This window comes from Asterias rubens, chromosome 21, assembly GCF_902459465.1.
Source record: "Asterias rubens chromosome 21, eAstRub1.3, whole genome shotgun sequence".
Lineage (NCBI taxonomy): Eukaryota > Metazoa > Echinodermata > Asteroidea > Forcipulatida > Asteriidae > Asterias > Asterias rubens.
The window spans coordinates 6,704,149-6,722,214 of record NC_047082.1 but is presented as its reverse complement, the minus strand read 5'-3'; the positions used below and the strand labels follow the sequence as shown (position 1 = coordinate 6,722,214).

At 38.1% G+C, this 18,066-nt stretch overlaps 1 protein-coding gene across 1 annotated transcript; it reads right to left on the bottom strand.

The window, feature by feature from the left end:
• Window positions 1-2,375: 2,375 nt before the first annotated feature.
• On the bottom strand, window positions 2,376-17,068 carry LOC117304745 (E3 ubiquitin-protein ligase MIB1-like). Its single transcript, XM_033789347.1, has 9 exons — window positions 16,940-17,068; window positions 13,083-13,169; window positions 11,416-11,574; window positions 9,936-10,117; window positions 7,175-7,364; window positions 6,173-6,251; window positions 5,294-5,380; window positions 4,399-4,502; window positions 2,376-3,743 (listed from the first exon to the last, which is right to left on the bottom strand). The coding sequence occupies exons 1-9, from the start codon at window positions 17,066-17,068 to the stop codon at window positions 3,603-3,605; spliced, it is 1,158 nt and encodes a 385-aa protein (XP_033645238.1). The 3' UTR covers window positions 2,376-3,602.
• Window positions 17,069-18,066: the final 998 nt, after the last annotated feature.

Genomic DNA, 18,066 nt, shown 5'->3' with positions numbered 1-18,066 from the left:
TGGAAGCACCCACCCTTGTATCCGCATGTTTCCGTCCGTGTCATGACATGTGTACTGTTTTCTCAAAAAGTAAAGCATTTCATGGAATAATATTTCAAGATAAGTCTTTCACCACTACCTTCTGTAAACCCTGTAAGTTATTTGTAAATCTGTGAACTTTTTTTTCTTCTTTTTTTCCTGCACCAAAAGGGTATAATGGCTTTAATAGAGAGCTGTTGATAGTATAAAACATTGTGAGAAACGGCTCCCTCTCAGGTAAAGTAGTTTTTGACAAAGAAGTAATTTTCCACTAAAATATTTGAATTTGATTTTGAGACTTCAAAATTAGATTCTGAGGTCTCGAAAAATCAAGCATCTGAAAGCACACCACTACGTGTGACAAGGGTGTTAGCTCGCAACTTTGACAACCAATTGAGTTAAAGTTTTCACAGGTTTGTTATTTTGTGCATTTATGAGGAGATACACCAAGTGAGAAGACTGGTCTTTGACAATTACCAATAGTGTCCAACGTCTATAAGGCTATTACAAAAAACAAGCTGTTTTGTCACATCCTTTGAAACTTTTTGATGCAAAAGTGATCAACGAATACAATCTGCATACATTCTGTGTTTGTAGCCCCCTTTTTACACTTTATGATTTGCTTTCACAACTTTCATATGTACAATTTTACATATAAAAAACATCACAATTCTCCTTTCATAATTTATTATGAAGTTTAAATATTTATTGACAGCCCCAATCCATGCAATCTTGACTGGTGTCCAAGGAACAAATTCAGCTAGTTTACCTGTTAGAACATCCATAAAACATAAAATTTTGCTTTTCATCAAACTGCTCTTAGTTTATAAAAGATCATTTTTCCTGCTCATGATTTGAATAAAGAATCCTCTATCATTATGAAGGTGTACAATCAAGAGCATGGACATAAATTTTGCAAGAATGATAGATCTGAATACTTTTAAACGAATGTTGTAACGTACAGAAAACATTGAACATTGGTTTAGAAGCTTATAAGAAAATAACACACTTCTTAGTAACATTATTAATTACTCATAAGTGTGTGTTTCCTATGACAACATTACTAGTTATCACAATAAGGAGAAGTATATGCTTCCGCATCTAATATCCAATGAGACCAAAAGACAAGTTAAATATGCGACACGCAAGAGTGCGATAACAAATTTATCTTAAAGCAAACTTGACGCACAGATAAACCTAAATACATTGTTTTGGAACAGCTCTACAATTTGCAGATACTAAGCTTATTGCGCAATAAGCGATGTTTGAACAGCCCACTAAGCAGGGTGTGATATGGGCCGTGCAATATAATTTTATATCGCACTTCTTGTTGCTATGGATCGACCAACCAGAATTGAGGATTCAAGTTTGCTTGAAGATAAGTGATATAAACACAGGGCTTTCTTCCGGCTATAATTTTGTCCATCATCCTGATACTTGCATGTAGGCCCTTTTCGAAACCACGGCTTTGGCTTTGGATTCGGCTCAGGGCTTCAGACGAGAGAACGGAGCCTCAAGCCGAATCAAAGCCAAAGCCGTTGTTTTGAAAAGGGCCGTAGTTGTCAAACTATTTTAAAGCAAATACATACTTTTGCAATACTAATAAATAATTAAACACTAATAGAACATTTCAAATATGAGTTGAATACATAAATATGTATACATCATGATGTAGCCATCTTGCTTATTTCTCATACAACTCAATGGAATCAAATTCAGGCTGGAATAATACATAGTCTGGTCCCCTTAAAAACAGAGGAGAATTAGAACCATCATTGTCACTGTGTATTCTGGATACCCAACCAAGATGGCCATAACATGATAAAGGTTTAAAATTAACAGTAGCTAAACTTGAGCCGTGTCCGAATTGGCGGGAAGGCTATGGCTGTAGCTGGATCACCAGCTTGACTAGTCTTGGACCAAGACGTTAGTGATTGATAGTGGATAGTGCAAGTACCGTAGGAGGGTGCGCTGTAGAAATTTACAACTATGCATAGTACACTATCCACTACTGATCACTTGGACCAAGACTCCTTGTTGACATGAATTGAAGGATAGGTTGCACTTATAGACACTGGACACTTGTTAATTACTCAAAATAATTGTAAGCATAACAACTTACTTGGTATGGGCAATGGAGAGCTGTTGATAGTAAAAAAAACTTAACATAGCTTTTGAGAAAGAAGTAACTTCTCAGTCAAATAATATTGGAATTGTCTGAAAGCACACAACTTCATGTGAAAAGGGTGTTTTTTCTTCCATTACTATCTTGCAACTTCGACGACCAATTGAGTTCAAATTGTTACAGGTTTGTTATTTTATGCATATGTATGAGATACACCAAGTGATCATGAGAAGACTGGTCTTTGACAATTACCAATAGTGCCAGTGTCTTTAAGATGGAAATGGTTGTTAAGGTGTCAAGTGCCTTACCAACACCTTCAGCATTAGTTGCAACAATAGCCGTTGCTGCTAAAGCGAGTAGTTTGTGACTTGATAACTGCATGATAGAAAGTAATGAAACAATTTGCAGACCAAGCATAAATGCAGGGCACCTTTTCAAACAACTGTCAGTACATGTACTCTGCAATTTATTTAATACATTACATAATTTATAAATTATAAATCCTATACCTAAACAAAATCAAAATTCTATCGCTGATTATAAACAATTCCCTCTCAAATATTTTGATAAACTGAATCAAATAAATCCTTGCACATCATGCATGACACAACCCTTGTTGTCATTCAGTGACTTGTAAATACAATAAATATAAATTGGAATCCCCTTTGATGTACATCTCTGGAACAATTTAAACTCCTTATCACCCCCCCTCCTGTTTAAACTTTGACTTAATGTTTCTTTTGACTCTATTGATTGTGTAAAGCGCATTGGGATTCATGTAAGAATGTTTTTGCTTGTCAGATGTTTGCTTGTGTGCATGTGAACTCTATAGTACAAAGCATTCTTTGATAACGTAACACAGCTAGTGCAGATATTTTGCGCTTGCACATAGTACAGTAGTAAGAGGAAACTTCATTCAGTTTATCATAAGCTGAGAATGTTACTGTCAGATGTAACTGATGGGAACCGTGACATCACAGAATTACAAAAGAGTCATATGGATCAAATACTGACAGGCACAAAGTGTATGGAAGAAAATATAACATCTTAACATCTTGCATGAGAATCAAATGCCAGTGTACATTATCACATTTTCAGTATGAAATAAGGGCAAATCTCAAATCATATTCAGATATTATTTTACAATATTTTAATATAACAATGACAGTAGTTACAGGGCATTTGTATAAAAGCGCAACTTACTATTATCACCCAATATTTTGTGGAAATCGGTGTAAAACAAATGTGCAAACTCCAATGCAATACACAGAAGTTTGCCTGCCACAAAAAAAAACAGGTCACCCTTTGTGCATCTGCATCTGTTTGCTACTGTGCAACCTCCAATAGGCTGGATATCTCTCGCACAGGGATGAACAGTGTGGACTGCCTTTAGTAAAGTAAGATTCATTTCTCTTTATCCCTGGAACAGGGAAACGCTGCGGTGTATTGTGGACTGCCTTTAGTAAAGTAAGATTCGTTTCTCTACAGACTTTCTACATATGGGGCATTCAGACATTCTATCTCCACACAGCTGGCATGTTCCATGGCCGCACAGGAAGATCATGTTCTTGATTCGATCCAAACACACAGGACAAATAGTCTGCAGAAAGAAAAAGCAGGAAATAATGAGTAAGGCATTCCTGCGTGGATAAAGTACAAGCAGGAAATAATGAGTAAGGCATTCCTGCATGGATAAAGTACAATTGGACTGATGTTTAACAAAGAACTTAGACCTGTAGACAAGTCGTTAATGGTCTGCCGTGGTGAGATAGTCGAGTTGTGGCGATGCTCTCGCCAGATCACTGCTCTCGCGGGAACTGCTGGTTGCCGACTTCTACAGCCCGTAAATGGGACCCTAGTCGTGAGAGCAGTAGTCTTTCGGAGCAGCAGTCTCGCAAGAATACCGCGGGAATCATGGGGAGATACGAAATAGACTCAGAACGCTATCTCCGCGACAGACATTTAACGAGTTGTCCACAAGTCTACAAAGAACTGTGTACTCAAAGCTTTCAAAGTCCTGCAAGGATGGAAACAACAATCGGAGTAGTCACTGCTCATTCTATAAATCAGCCAGCAGGTTTGGGTGTCACAACCTACATAGGGTACACACCCATGACATAGGCCATTTTAGAAATGTAGGATACATAAATTAAATAACCTGTATCAGATACAATCCCATGACCTCTGGATAACGATGAGTAACTTATTGAGATAGCGATGAGTAAGTAAATGAGATGAGTTACATGTACACTCACCTGCTCTTTGATATCTTGCAGTTGCTGCTCAAGTTTATTAACTTCACTGTTAGCATTATTCATTTTCTGTGGTTTGGCTGTGTTGTTAGAGGCCACAGTAGGAGCTGAAAATAAAAAATATATAAAAGGGTGACCACAAATCTCATGGAAAAACAATTATAACAAAATAAAATGTATATATTTGGTTTGCGGTAACACAATGTGTGTATCTTATTGCTACATGTACATGTAGGTAAATTATGTTCTTTTGAGAACTTGTCTTGCGTTATATTCTACCACAGAGTAGATAAAATAAAATGTCAAAGCAGTTTGACAACAATAGGGCCAAGATACCTTCACATACTGAGGCAACCTTAATTGATGACATTTTCTGGTAACAATTTGGGAGAGCCATATTGAATCACAATATGTGCACAAAATAGTAGTAGTAGATGTAAGTAGGTATTGTTTGAAGCTTTGCATGGTGTGGAGAAATAAGAAGAAACTATAAATGAATAGTAAACTTGCGGGTACAACCATGTGTAAATCTGTTTTGTGTGAGTGTTGGCTCTGAGAAGAGCCGGTTTGGTCTCGACGTTTCCAACAGTACATGTATACTCTGCTCGTGTCACTTCTCCTGAAGACGAGTAGAGTATACTGTTCGAAACGTTGACATCGAACCGGCTCTTTTCGGAGCCAACACTCACACAAAAGAGATTTACAATTGGTTGTACCCGCAAGTTTACTATTTATTTATAGTTTCTTGCTAGCAGATGTAGTGTTTTAACATTGGCAAAACTCATTGCTGAGCATTGCTACAAACACTCAATCTCCAACTTGTCAGTTTTATATCGTTATTCACGACATAGTGCTATAAAAGAAGTGAAAATAGAAAGGTTGAATGGTTATCCCTCACCTTTTCCTCCGCAGCAAACAACAAAGGGGATCAATTTATCAATCTGGCATCTACACTGTACACACTTCTTCATTAGGCTGGCACAACCTGTCAACAACAACAACAACATGAAGATAGAAATTTATAGCATTCGTTTTGAATGTGAGACTTTAAGTAACAAACCTTAAAACCAACCAGTGTGTTTGCTAAAAACCAGCAACACCAAGACTGTTGTTGGAATTCAGGGTGGTTACAGTGCTAAGTCAATATCTATGAGATGTTCAGTTTTTTTTCAGTTCAGTACAACATTTTTTTCCAATTCCTCAATCAATATAAATACAATGTTAGCAAAGTATTCAATCCAACTTAAAGGCACTGCAGCCGATTTCACGAAATGCTAGGATTAATCATATCTCGAGTTAGGACGAGTAACTCGTCCTAACTTAGGATAGGTCAATGCCTCCTAACGTCTTCGGATACGGAACTGAACTCGTCCTAAGTCCTAAGATTAATCCTAAGTCAGGAAGAGTTTGGTTAAACCGATGGCTGGACACCTTTGGTAATTGTCAAAGATGCGAGATTATAATAGAAGGAAAAACACCCTTTTCACATGAAGTTGTGTGCTTTCAGATGCTTGATTTTGGGACCTCAAAATCTAAATCTGGGGTCTTGAAATCAAATTCAAATATTTTAGTTGTAAATTACTTCTTTCCCAAAAACTATGTTACTTTAGAGGGAGCCGTTTCTCACACTGTTTTATACTATCAGCAACTCTCCATTGCTTGTTACCAAGTATGTTAACAATTATTTTGAGTAATTACCAATAGTGTCCAGTGCCTTTAACTAAAACAGAGTCTTCTGTTAGATTCTGGTTGACTTGTTGAGGTGAGAGTTACTTACCATCACAGGCACACATGTGACCACAAGGCTGAAATAATGCAGAAGCCTTCTTATCTGAACAGACTACACATTCCTCAATCTAAAAGAAAACCAACAAAAACACGATTGATATAAAGTCACAAAGAAATTCTCCCAGAACAAATTTCACTACTCTTATCATCAATTAGCGGTCGCAACCGAGATTCCATGCACAACGTCACGCCAGAGGTGGTTATTCATCATCATGTTTGGAAGGTCCACGATTTCACTACTCAACAAATCATTGATACAATTTAAATGTAAGACAGACTTAAAGCTTAAACCTTAAAGAAAATGCAGGACTAGTCCTTGCTTTATAGATGAATACCTGTAATTGTTTGAGTCTTACAAATGTTGCTTCTCATTCCAATGGTGTATTTAAGGTTTGCAAAACACCATGTGTGTATCTACTTGCTGGGTAGATTTTGTTCTCTTGAGAAATTGTCTTGCTTAATATTCTACAACCGTGGAGTAGATTTTTCGGAATCGGGGAGACTTCTCAGTTTTGAAACGAAATGTCCTACTTTTTAACTAACCTTAGTGAAAGGTAGGATAAGCGGTCGGGACTACTCCTTTAGCTTTAGTGGATTGAGGGGACTTTTCGTTATTTACTTCACTATTACAGAGTGAGTTCTTAATTGGTCTCAACATTTCGACTAGTTTGCTCTAAGTCATTGTCAGGAGACACTCCATTGTTGTTTATAGGTGTATACTCAAACAATGAAGATCTGGGCCCAATTTCATAAATAAAAACAAATCAATGCTTACATTTATGGATACAGAAATATCATCGTTTCCGAAATTACACTTTTCATGTGACAGATATTGTTTTTTGCAATGAGAATTTACTTGCACACTACACATTTCTAAAGCCAGATCTACATTGTAGGACTCCAGGCCTCCAGAGTGAAAATCAGAAGCACAAAAATACCACAGGAAGACGCATCCTGTTTGAGGCATTTCTGTTGGTTTTGCTGAACTTACCTTAGTCCTGGACTGCACCTGTTCTTTACATATCAGACACTTCTTAACCCTTGGTGAGCAGAGAGAACAGGTAGCAATGTGACCACAGGGTCCAAATAAAGTATCTCTCTTCATATCGGAACAAACCATGCATTCCTCTAGAGATTCTTGCTCCATGGTTGGTATGATTCGGAGGTTAGAGTTCATTTGACTATGGAGAAGAACAATGAGATTTTCAGAAATGCTGTTTGCTTGTTCAACTTTAATTAAAGGCAGTGGACACTATTGGTAATTGTCAAAAACTAGCCTTCACAGTTGGTGTATCTCAACATATGCATAAAACAACAAACCTGTGAACATTTGAGCTCAATCGGTCATCGAATTTGCAAGATAATAATGAAATAAAAAAACACCTATGTCACACGAAGTTGTGTGCGTTTAAATGGTTGATTTCAAGACCTCAATTTCTAAATCTGAGGTATTGAAATCAAATACGTGGAAAATTACTTCTTTCTTGAAAACTATGGCACATCAGAGAGAGCTGTTTCTCACAATGTTTTATACTACCAACCTCTCCCCATTACTCGTCACCAAGAAGAAAGGATTTATGCTAATAATTATTTTGAGTAATTACCAAAAGTGTCCACTGCCTTTAAGTCTGGAACAATTATTTCATTAGGGATACGGTTGGTGCGACGGATACATCATCATTTTGACGTCATACGCTACTCGCTATCCGCTATAGATGCAGACAACACTGATATCCTGCTTGCTACATGAAAAACACGCAGGAAACTCAAACTTCTAGTAATTCTCCTGTTTTTGTTTTCAAATATGTATAAATAGTATCAAAATAAATGAACATGTACATGTATGTGTCATTCTGTTGAGTACCAGTACCGGATTTGAGTGAACAATGCACTGTTTCTTCGTCATTTTCTTCTAAAACTATGAAGATAATCTCTTCTATATGAAGGATGCCATTATGAACAGCGCCAGCAAGAGCTGTGTGCTTGAACAGCAAACAGCACCACCAAAACGCTGAAAATGCAAAACAACAGAAAGGCTGCTAAAGGTTACGGATAGCTAAACATTTGCGTATGCGTATCCGTTCCAGTTGTTTCAAGTTGCTTGTCTGATCGGCAGCATTATGCTACAGCACCTTGTAATATACCATATTACATGATGCTATAAAGGAATAGGTCTAATACGTAGATTCACAAACCTTGCAGGAATAAATATTGAGCTCTTTGATATGCCCCTAAGGGTGTGAGAAAGTGCTATATAAGAAGTCAGTGTTACTATTATGTATAATCCTCTGCTTACCAACTTAATAAGATTGAGCCCTGATGGTTATGAAACATGTTTACTGTAGCAACAATGTGTACAATGTAGCAATTATGTCAAAGCTTGTAAAAAAACAAAAACACTGAAGATATACATGTAAGAAGATGTTTTTGATTCAATTTACCAACATCAAGTGATTAATCAGATTGATTACTAAGCCAGCACGATGTCGTCTACAGTTTTATTTCAAACACCTTCTACATTAACATACCCCTTCATCAATTTTGCTCTATGAGTTAAAATAAGCGAGAGCTTTATCATACAATGAAATATACTAAATCTAATGTGTACAAGGTTTGGGTTTTGAGTGCCTAATTGATACATTCAACCTATAATGAAATGATGCATGGTTAATACAATCAGATCATGAATGCAATTATCAAGCAATCAACTCGTTTAGCTACTTGCCGCGCACAAGGTTCGTTTCTGGGGAAAAACTCACTAGAGTCAAATTGAAATGACAAGTGAACAACCTACAGGTTTTTAATGGACTGTTTATGTTTAGCGTTGAGCATTATCAAAAATGGTTTATGCTTTGAACAACTCAGAAAGTGATACCAAATTTCAACAAGAGCCTTAATACATGTAGTCAAGAGCTTGATGTAATTGGTGCTTTGAAAATTATCACCATCAGGCTAGCGATTTTGTTTAACCATTTCACATTGAGTTTTCGAGAAGTATATTCTTGAACAAACTTTCAATAAATATTCACAGAGGGTTAAATTCAAATCTGATGTAACACATGAACAGCGCTTCTTTGATGAGATGTCCTTGCCCATCATGCTGAAATGCCGATGGCATAATCATCAGAGTTTGGGATTGATGCCAAATCATGCACTTGATAATAATAATACTAGGTTCTTAGAGTTCTTTATCACGACCCTATGGGGCGTGTCAAAGCACTCAGTATAATGTCCTGTAAGGTTTATAGAGCTATGTATAAAGTATGAGGTATATTCCTTTTAAGCATCCTGTAATGGTTTACAAGGTGCTGTGGTGCACTATGCAGCCAATCAAACCAGGAACACCGGGTGAACCCTCTTAGTTGTTTTACATGCGTTACACAACACACAGCTGCTCTCAGCTTAAATTTGAGAAGAAAAAAAAACCCCAAAAAACCAAAACCCCTCTATTTTACTACCAGTGTGTAACACAGGTACCTGATCAATATGCAAAGCTGGTTTGTGTTATTAACAAAATGCTGTGCATAAATAGCCTATTGACCCATTGCAAGCGCGTCACACGCGGCGACTGTGCCATGCTTACCATTTTGGTGGGCAATAGGTTTACATGTAAACGCCGCGTCGCCTAAAATGTGCACAACACTGAATAACGCACAGTGACATTGCCCACCAGTATGGCACATCTAAGATTATTCTGATGATGACGTCAGGTGAATTGGGTCAATAATTATTATCTTCAACCTAAAACTTACCAGTTGTTGTCTGAGTGACATTTAGCTAAAACTCTGCAGAGGTTGGGATCGGGGCATAGGTCCATCGGTGATTGACCCTTCTTATTCTTAGCATTAAGGTCAGCTCCATTTGCAGCTAGGAAGCACGCTATTGAGGCGCTACTCTTCTTATCTCCTGATTGGTTACCTAGACCCATCAGCAGCTGGTGGTTTCAATGAGAGAGAGAAAGTAATCAACTGTAATAATAACAATAATAATAGATCAATGTTATATAGCGCAAAACATAACTGGGAAAAATCTTGATGCGTTTAAAAAAACTGAAAATTACAAAGAACAAGAGAACGAAGTTGAATTTGTACGGTTTGTGTTTTGAATGTCCCTTAGGTCAGGTAACTACCGGTATTGTATATTTCCAGGCAGGAGGCTCTAAGTCCCATTCATTCTAGAAGATGGTCATGAGCAATAAATTGGTTTTCAAAATGATGGTCAATATCATAAAGGCATCTTGCACAACAGACACAACAAAATTAGTCCTTGAAAACCTGTGACATAAGATAAGTTTTGAGAAGAGATTTGAATTTTGTGGTACAAAGACAAGATCTAAGAGTAAGTGGTAGAGAGTTCCAGATGCATGGCGCAGCTGCCGAAAAAGACCTGTCACCCCATGAGTGTCGAGACTTGGGTTCAATGAGGAGAAGCATGGAACTTGATCGAAGATTCCTTGATTAAGTGTAAACTGGAAGCAGTTCAAAAATTTAGTGGGGAGCATTGCCATTAAGAGCTTTGTGGACAGTGAGCATCAGCTTCAAGTCACCTGGAAGTGGTATTTTTTCGAAATAAAGCTTTTGTCACTATTTTGATGAGTGGAATGTGAATAAACAGTTAACTAAGGTTTTAAAAAATCAGTTCTTATGTTATTTACAAATTTAAGAGTAGACCCCGACCCGAGAGGGCGCTGTTCGTGACGTCAATCGAGGCAGACTTTGCCTGTAATGCGTAGAGTAAACACAATTGCAATTTTTTTTTTTTTTTCCGGCAATGCCGACCAGGTGTATTGCTGCTGAATGCAGAAAAACACTTTTTGAAATGTACCAACTCACGACTTGGACATACATGTACTTTGCACGTGTGTTTACTATACGCACTGCAGGCAAAGTCTGCCTCGATTGACGTCACAAAAGGGGTAGGCGGAGTCAGCCCCCAAACAACTTTATATATTTTTTAAACATATAAATCGTGACAAACAATTACTAAAAAAATTGTTTTATTGTTGGTAAGCATATACTCTTATGTTTGAAAGAAAAACAATTCTATTTCCAGGTGACTTTAAAGACGATTCGTTGAGAGATAGGGAGCCAGTGTAGTTGTTACTGACTTAATACTCACTCACCTACAATGATTCAATATTCAGTTATCAACAATGACTCAATACTCATTTGTCATAAATGACTCAATACTCACTTATGAACAATGACTCAATACTAACTAATCAACACTCACTTGGTTCTTTTTAACAATCCTTGTGCTCACCTTGCCAACATCTTGCATGTCCTGCAGTTGACGCAGCTGTGACAAGGTGTGATGCCTAAGAGCCTCATGTAGTGGTGTGTCGCCATCCTTGTCAGGGATGTCTAATTTAGCACCAGCCCTCACTAACAACTGCAGCAGAACAAACAAAGGAATGGAGTTAGTAAGTTTGGTATTTCTAAAAGCCTAGCCCCTGTCCTCATGGTCCTACACATTTGAACTAAAGCCTAGCTATTTGAAATGAACATTCATTCATTTCCTTCAAGCTCATTGCAATCCTGAAGAAGCTTCATTTTCCGTATATGATAGAAAAATAAAATTCTTTGTTTTTTTATGTAGACCTTATGCGTTGACGTCATCAAGCCGCCATCTTAGAGTTAAATTAAACAATGACGTAACAATCTGCACAGATTTGTACAGGCAGCGCACAGGATTGGCCAATGATCAACCTTCTTTTGACCTCAAATGACATCATGTGCATAAGGTCTAAACACTCAGGACTCAACTTTTCGACTACCCTGGGATTCGCCCCGGTGAGGCTATTACCAAAAGAACAGACAAAAACGATAGTTGGGTTTAGGACTGAGAAAGACTATTTGAGTCCTTGCATAAAAATATTAATCTTTACCCATACATGCCTCTTTGAGGCACAATTTGGTTGAGAGTTGCCTTTTAAACTTGTGGTGGGGCACTGTACTGTTCACTAAAATTGCAGTTGGATTCAATGTGCATCTGTGTAGTGCCTAAGGTTTGCAGGTTGGTCAAAATTTGTGTTAAATAACCACTTTCTCTTCACCACTCTGCTCAAGTCACCAGTCAGTGACAATAATAACGCCTTTTTGTTTGTGAGATGAACTGATCAAGCTCCACCCTCCCCCTTAATACATTGTTGGGATGACAACCAAGACAGCATGCCCAAACGTCTGACAATGACTGACAGGTGGATTGTGGATTGCTGCATTGTACATTATTTTTTAATGAGGCGTTGTGCACCAGCGTTTTACAGAAAAAGCTGCACAAGTTGTCTGCACTGACTACATATGTACATGTATAGGCACCACTGACACAAAGTTGCTTTGGTGGGCGGGGCTAAATCTACTACATTTGGTGTTTTGTTTTTGTCTCAGATTTGCTAACACATCTGTTCGAATTGTTGTCTGTCAGAGGTCATAACACTGTTGGCTGACCGTATTTACAACTAAGTTTCCCAGCATACGAAGGAAGTGAGCCCTCTAGAGTTTGACAATATTTTAATATTCCTACGGAGACTGAGTGTTGTACATGGGGAAGAGGTTAAGCATTTACAGCTAGAGGTATGATTGTACCATTCACTCCAACAAGAACACCAAGGGTTTGTTTTGGAAGGTTAAGCTGGAGGTAAGGGTGATGGAAAGGGGTTCATTCTGATTAGCTATAGACCTTTATCATTCTGCCTTCATCTTGGTCATGTTCCTCATATCAAGCAACAAAAATGAATGCTAATTATCATTTTGCAAATAGGAGCCAGACTATTTCGTTCTTCCAGCCTCGGTTTGGTAACACCGATATCAGTGGGAGAAATTCAAGATGGCTGCACCATAATAAAGGTCTATAGGCATGGAGGTAGACTACCTCCTAGTAGGTAAGAGTCTGCAACTCACCCTGACAATCTGAGTATGTTGTCTCTCTACAGCTAGATGCAAAGCTGTCTGTTGGTTCACATTCTGAATGTCCAGGTTAGCATGACCCTGTAATAATAAAGCAATCAGTATATCAGTACAATGCACTACAACAATCACTTTCTGGTAATAAGAACCACAAATCCTGATCAAAACACTGTGCTTAGAGGTGTGAGGAGAACTCATAAAGCTGTTAAGCAGAAAATACTGCTTAGTAAATACTTTGCTAAGCAAAACCTTAGTGGTGCACCAGTTGCAACAATTTAAACTTTATGGAGTTTTAGCAGGTAACGAGCTTCTGTGGCAAGATTTGTCTGTGTTGCTTACCAAGTTTTTTTTATGCTTACAGGCTTTATGAAATTGGGCCCAGAAGACAAGTTTTTAGTATGCAACCAGAAACCCTAAAATAAAATACCTCTGCTCCTTCAAGATCGTTGTTTTACCTGGCAGTGTCTTACCCAACGACAACAGTACCTCAAATAGCCATGCACACCAGAATTCCAGCCCTCATTCTATGACAGAACATGAACACATCACACTAGACCATTCCACTACAAAATTAATTATCTTTCTGCAAAAACCGTGTCCTGGTTTCTGATTGACCAACTGTCTTGGAATACAAACCAATCATAGCTTCAAATCGCAGAATGAAAATTGGATGCTTTATTCACATAAATCAACACACACACGCTGCAAATCAACGTCTTGGATGTCAAAGTACATTTCTGATTGATAATTTGAGCTGTATACACAACATGAACAATTCTTCACAATAAGACCCCGACAATAAACATGCTTCCAAAATTCTACTAGAGGTTCAATGAAACTTGGTTGTTACATTTGAACCATGCGATACATTGATGCATTTTGAGGTATTTGACCATCAGAGTTCTTAAACTGGATATTCATGTATGCATCAGTATCGGACCATCAGTAGTCATTTGTATTCAGGCTGAGCTAGAATGGTCTGCATGTAAAGGTGTTAGGACGATGTGGTGTCATCGTCAGGAGTTTGACTTTGCCTTAATACATTTATGTGTTTTTTTTTTCTTTCTTCTCAGGGTTCCCTTGCAATCCCCTCCGGGCTGTCTTGTAGTTACATCAGACAGTCAGACTATACTTAGGATCATCTTACCATGCCTTTATAATGATACAATGATAGCTGAATTTGTTGTGTGTTACTTTTGCCGAAGGCAGTATGTTATTCAAGGTGTGAAGATCAAGTTCAAAGTTCACACAGCTGCTAAGCAGTTAACATTGCCTTACAAATTTGCTTTCTGCAATAGTTAAGCAGGAAACCAGTCACATACAATAATACTAAGAATAATAATACCAAGCAATTATAAGGCGCAATACAAAATACAGACCGCCTAACAAAGGGAGGGAAACAAAAAAAGAAAACAATCAAAAAAGAGGAGCAAGTTAGGAAGGTTGGTGAAACAAAAAATGTTGTTAACTGTGTGCGAACATAGAAACACAAACTGTAATATTAAAGACTGTCTTAAAGCTAGAAAGATGAATACAGAGGACCGAGTTTAGGCCCAGCTCTACTGAAGGAAAACTGTGCCACCACTACCTTCAAAGTTCAAGGCTTGGAATACAGGGAACCCAGTTTAGGCCCAGCTCTACTGAAGGAAAACTGTGCCACCACTACCTTCAAAGTTCGAGGCATGCAATACAGGGAACCCAGTTTAGGCCCAGCTCTACTGAAGGAAAACTGTGCCACCACTACCTACAAAGTTCGAGGCATGGAATACAGGGAACCCAGTTTAGGCCCAGCTCTACTGAAGGAAAACTGTGCCACCACTACCTTCAAAGTTCAAGGCTTGGAATACAGGGAACCCAGTTTAGGCCCAGCTCTACTGAAGGAAAACTGTGCCACCACTACCTTCAAAGTTCAAGGCTTGCAATACAGGGAACCCAGTTTAGGCCCAGTACTACTGAAGGAAAACTGTGCCACCATTACCTTCAAAGTTCAAGGCTTGGAATACAGGGAACCCAGTTTAGGCCAGCTCTACTGAAGGAAAACTGTGCCACCATTACCTTCAAAGTTCAAGGCTTGCAATACAGGGAACCCAGTTTAGGCCCAGCTCTACTGAAGGAAAACTGTGCCACCATTACCTTCAAAGTTCAAGGCTTGGAATACAGGGAACCCAGTTTAGGCCCAGCTCTACTGAAGGAAAACTGTGCCACCACTACCTTCAAAGTTCAAGGCTTGGAATACAGGGAACCCAGTTTAGGCCCAGCTCTACTGAAGGAAAACTGTGCCACCACTACCTACAAAGTTCAAGGCTTGGAATACAGGGAACCCAGTTTAGGCCCAGCTCTACTGAAGGAAAACTGTGCCACCACTACCTTCAAAGTTCAAGGCTTGGAATACAGCATAAAAATCCAGCCGTCGTTTTCACCAAACTCTTCCTAACTTAGGATTAATCTTAGGACTTAGGACGGGTTCAGTTCCGTATCAAAATACGTAGGACGCATTGAACTCATCCTAAGTTAGGACAGGTTACTCGTTCTAACTTGAGATAGGATTGATCCTAGCGTTTCGTGAAATCGGCTGCAGGACACATAATTTCCATGTATTTGATAATTTCATTACAGCTTCTACCATCCCAGTAAAGTGACTTCCAACTTAAAAGGACATGAGAAATTATTAGATTAAGTTGATCAGCAATTTGTGACAACGTCAACCATTCTGCTTTGATTTATATTGGATTCTTAGAAGAACATGGGGTTTTGACTCATATATACATTGTACACCGCCCCTTTTCTTAGAACTGTGACTCAATATAAAATCACCTGCATAAAAAAAAGGTAGTAGAAATCTTCTTTTTTTCTAATCAAGCAAACATTACATATCTGAGAGACCTCCTGCACAATGTGGAGCACACCACCGAACAATACACATCAACCATTTCTGTCTTTTGGGGAGTCAATTCCTTTGTGCACATATTGACTCACAAATTGACTCCGAAAAAGGCAAAGAGGATGAGCGAGTGCATGTGGATGCGTTGTGAGTTATGCAAGGGGTCTAAACACACACCAAAAAGAGACCCCAATCCAGCTAATAATTTACTTGACTGCAATATAGTGTTAATCCTAAGAATCAATGTGCTTCCTGACTGCATATTATCTTAGTAGTGTTCTCCAAATAAGGATATTAAAATGGTTCATCATTTGGACACTCTGTAATTCACCAACTGACTGCCATCGTCGAGGTCAAACAATAGAAACATGTACGTGCAGCGCAATCTCAATTGGAATACACTTCTACCCTGATCTTGATCGGAACCCATTCTTCCAAAACATTTATGAACTGTTACTAATCAAGACCCTTTTTAAATGACAATCTCTTGTCAAGTTCGCTTTATGTCGCTGTCTTAATGGCACTCAGAGTTCTTCAAAATGTTTCATTTTTTTGTCCATGAATTTCCTGCAATTAGGAACGTACATCCAGCAGAGACAACGCTGCAGTAGCATCGAGGTATGAATACTTGATTCAAATAAGCCAAATCAGAATACAGCACAACAAGGTGCTAGAATGCAGCAACTGCCTCAAACCTGTACATTATTCATAGCAGATGAGTAAATATAAAAACACTGAGGTTCCTAGAGGGTAGAGCCGACAGGCTGGTAGATATTACAATGTACGCCAACGCAACCGCCGAGTGAATAATGACGTCAAAACCTAGACATTACCATATCAATATTTTGTCACAGTTGAACCACGGATCCAACCTACACAAAATTGTTGACGTCAAATTTCCCCCTCCATATTTGCGTAAAAGTATAAACCATACAAGATGGTGATGTAATGAGTGGTATTTGGGACCCACCTGGTTCACTAATAGCTCAGCCACCTCTACATGGTTGTTTAAGGCAGCCAGATGAAGCGCCGTGTACCCATCATCCTTCTTCTCATCCACGATCCATGGTCTCGGCAAACAGGTCAGCAGGATTTTCATAGCACTAAAGAAAAGTGAAGAAACAAAAAGATAAACAAGTGAATGACATGACAAGATTGGATAAAAAAGCTGAAGTTGGTAAAGGTCAATATTTGGATCCGAGAGGACTTTTGAGAATAATTAGCTCTTGAAGGCCTCTCGCATAAACGTTTTTTGACGATGATATCATCAGCGTAAGAGAGTATACTAAAAAGACTCCTAAAAGGCTGTGGCTCTGTTTTGAGCCATCCCTTCTACCCCCTCTCCCACCCCAACAAAAGGTCTTTACAGAGTGCACTTAAAAAAATTTAACCAAAATATCTATCTCACTTATTCAAAAGGTCTCACTCCATCAAGCAACAAAACAAAAATGGCTTACTTCTGTTATTTCTTCAAAAACAAGGAGTTATTTTGTTCAAATTGTCAGAAATTTCCTTTTTAAAACCATGCGATTTAATCACACCATATTCTTTACTTTTTCTTTATGGTATATGAAGTAAATTCAGGCCATATTACAGTTCAGATGTTTATTCTCATTCTTTGTACAGTAAGACTGTAAAATGAGTTCTCAAATTCTCAATGAAAGATGGCCAAAAAAGGACAACAACAAAACATAAAAACAAATTTATCAAAAAAAGAAAGATTTACATGTACAATTATAACTGGGCGTGATTGTCAGACAGCCAATAAAGCTGGTAATCCAGAAGATCACATCACAATGACAAAATATGTTCCTAAGACACTTTTAGAGCAGAATATCGTTTATGTTGGAGGAAAAACTCCAGTCTTACAATTTTAAAAAAATTTCTCTTTAGAAACAATTTTTCAATTAAGTTATTTTCTTTCATCTTGCATGCTTCAATTTGGTGTGTGTTACATATACATTCTAGCTATTACATTAGACAACACTTCAACCAATAAACAAATGTAGTAAGTAATATGAAAAAGTACATAGTTCTTAATAGTACAGTTTGGATTAACTACCGACTCTCTGCACTCAAAACCCTCTACAGGGTACA

What these genes read in the sequence shown, in the direction of transcription:
- LOC117304745 (XM_033789347.1), bottom strand. Translation starts at nt 17,068, where the DNA reads ATGAAAATCCTGCTGACCTGTTTGCCGAGACCATGGATCGTGGATGAG. An exon ending in CTGAGCTATTAGTGAACCAG is followed by an intron (nt 13,170 to 16,939) that starts GTGGGTCCCAAA and finishes TTATTATTACAG; the next exon opens with GGTCATGCTAACCTGGACAT. An exon ending in TGCAAGATATCAAAGAGCAG is followed by an intron (nt 3,744 to 4,398) that starts GTGAGTGTACAT and finishes TTCTTTCTGCAG; the next exon opens with ACTATTTGTCCTGTGTGTTT.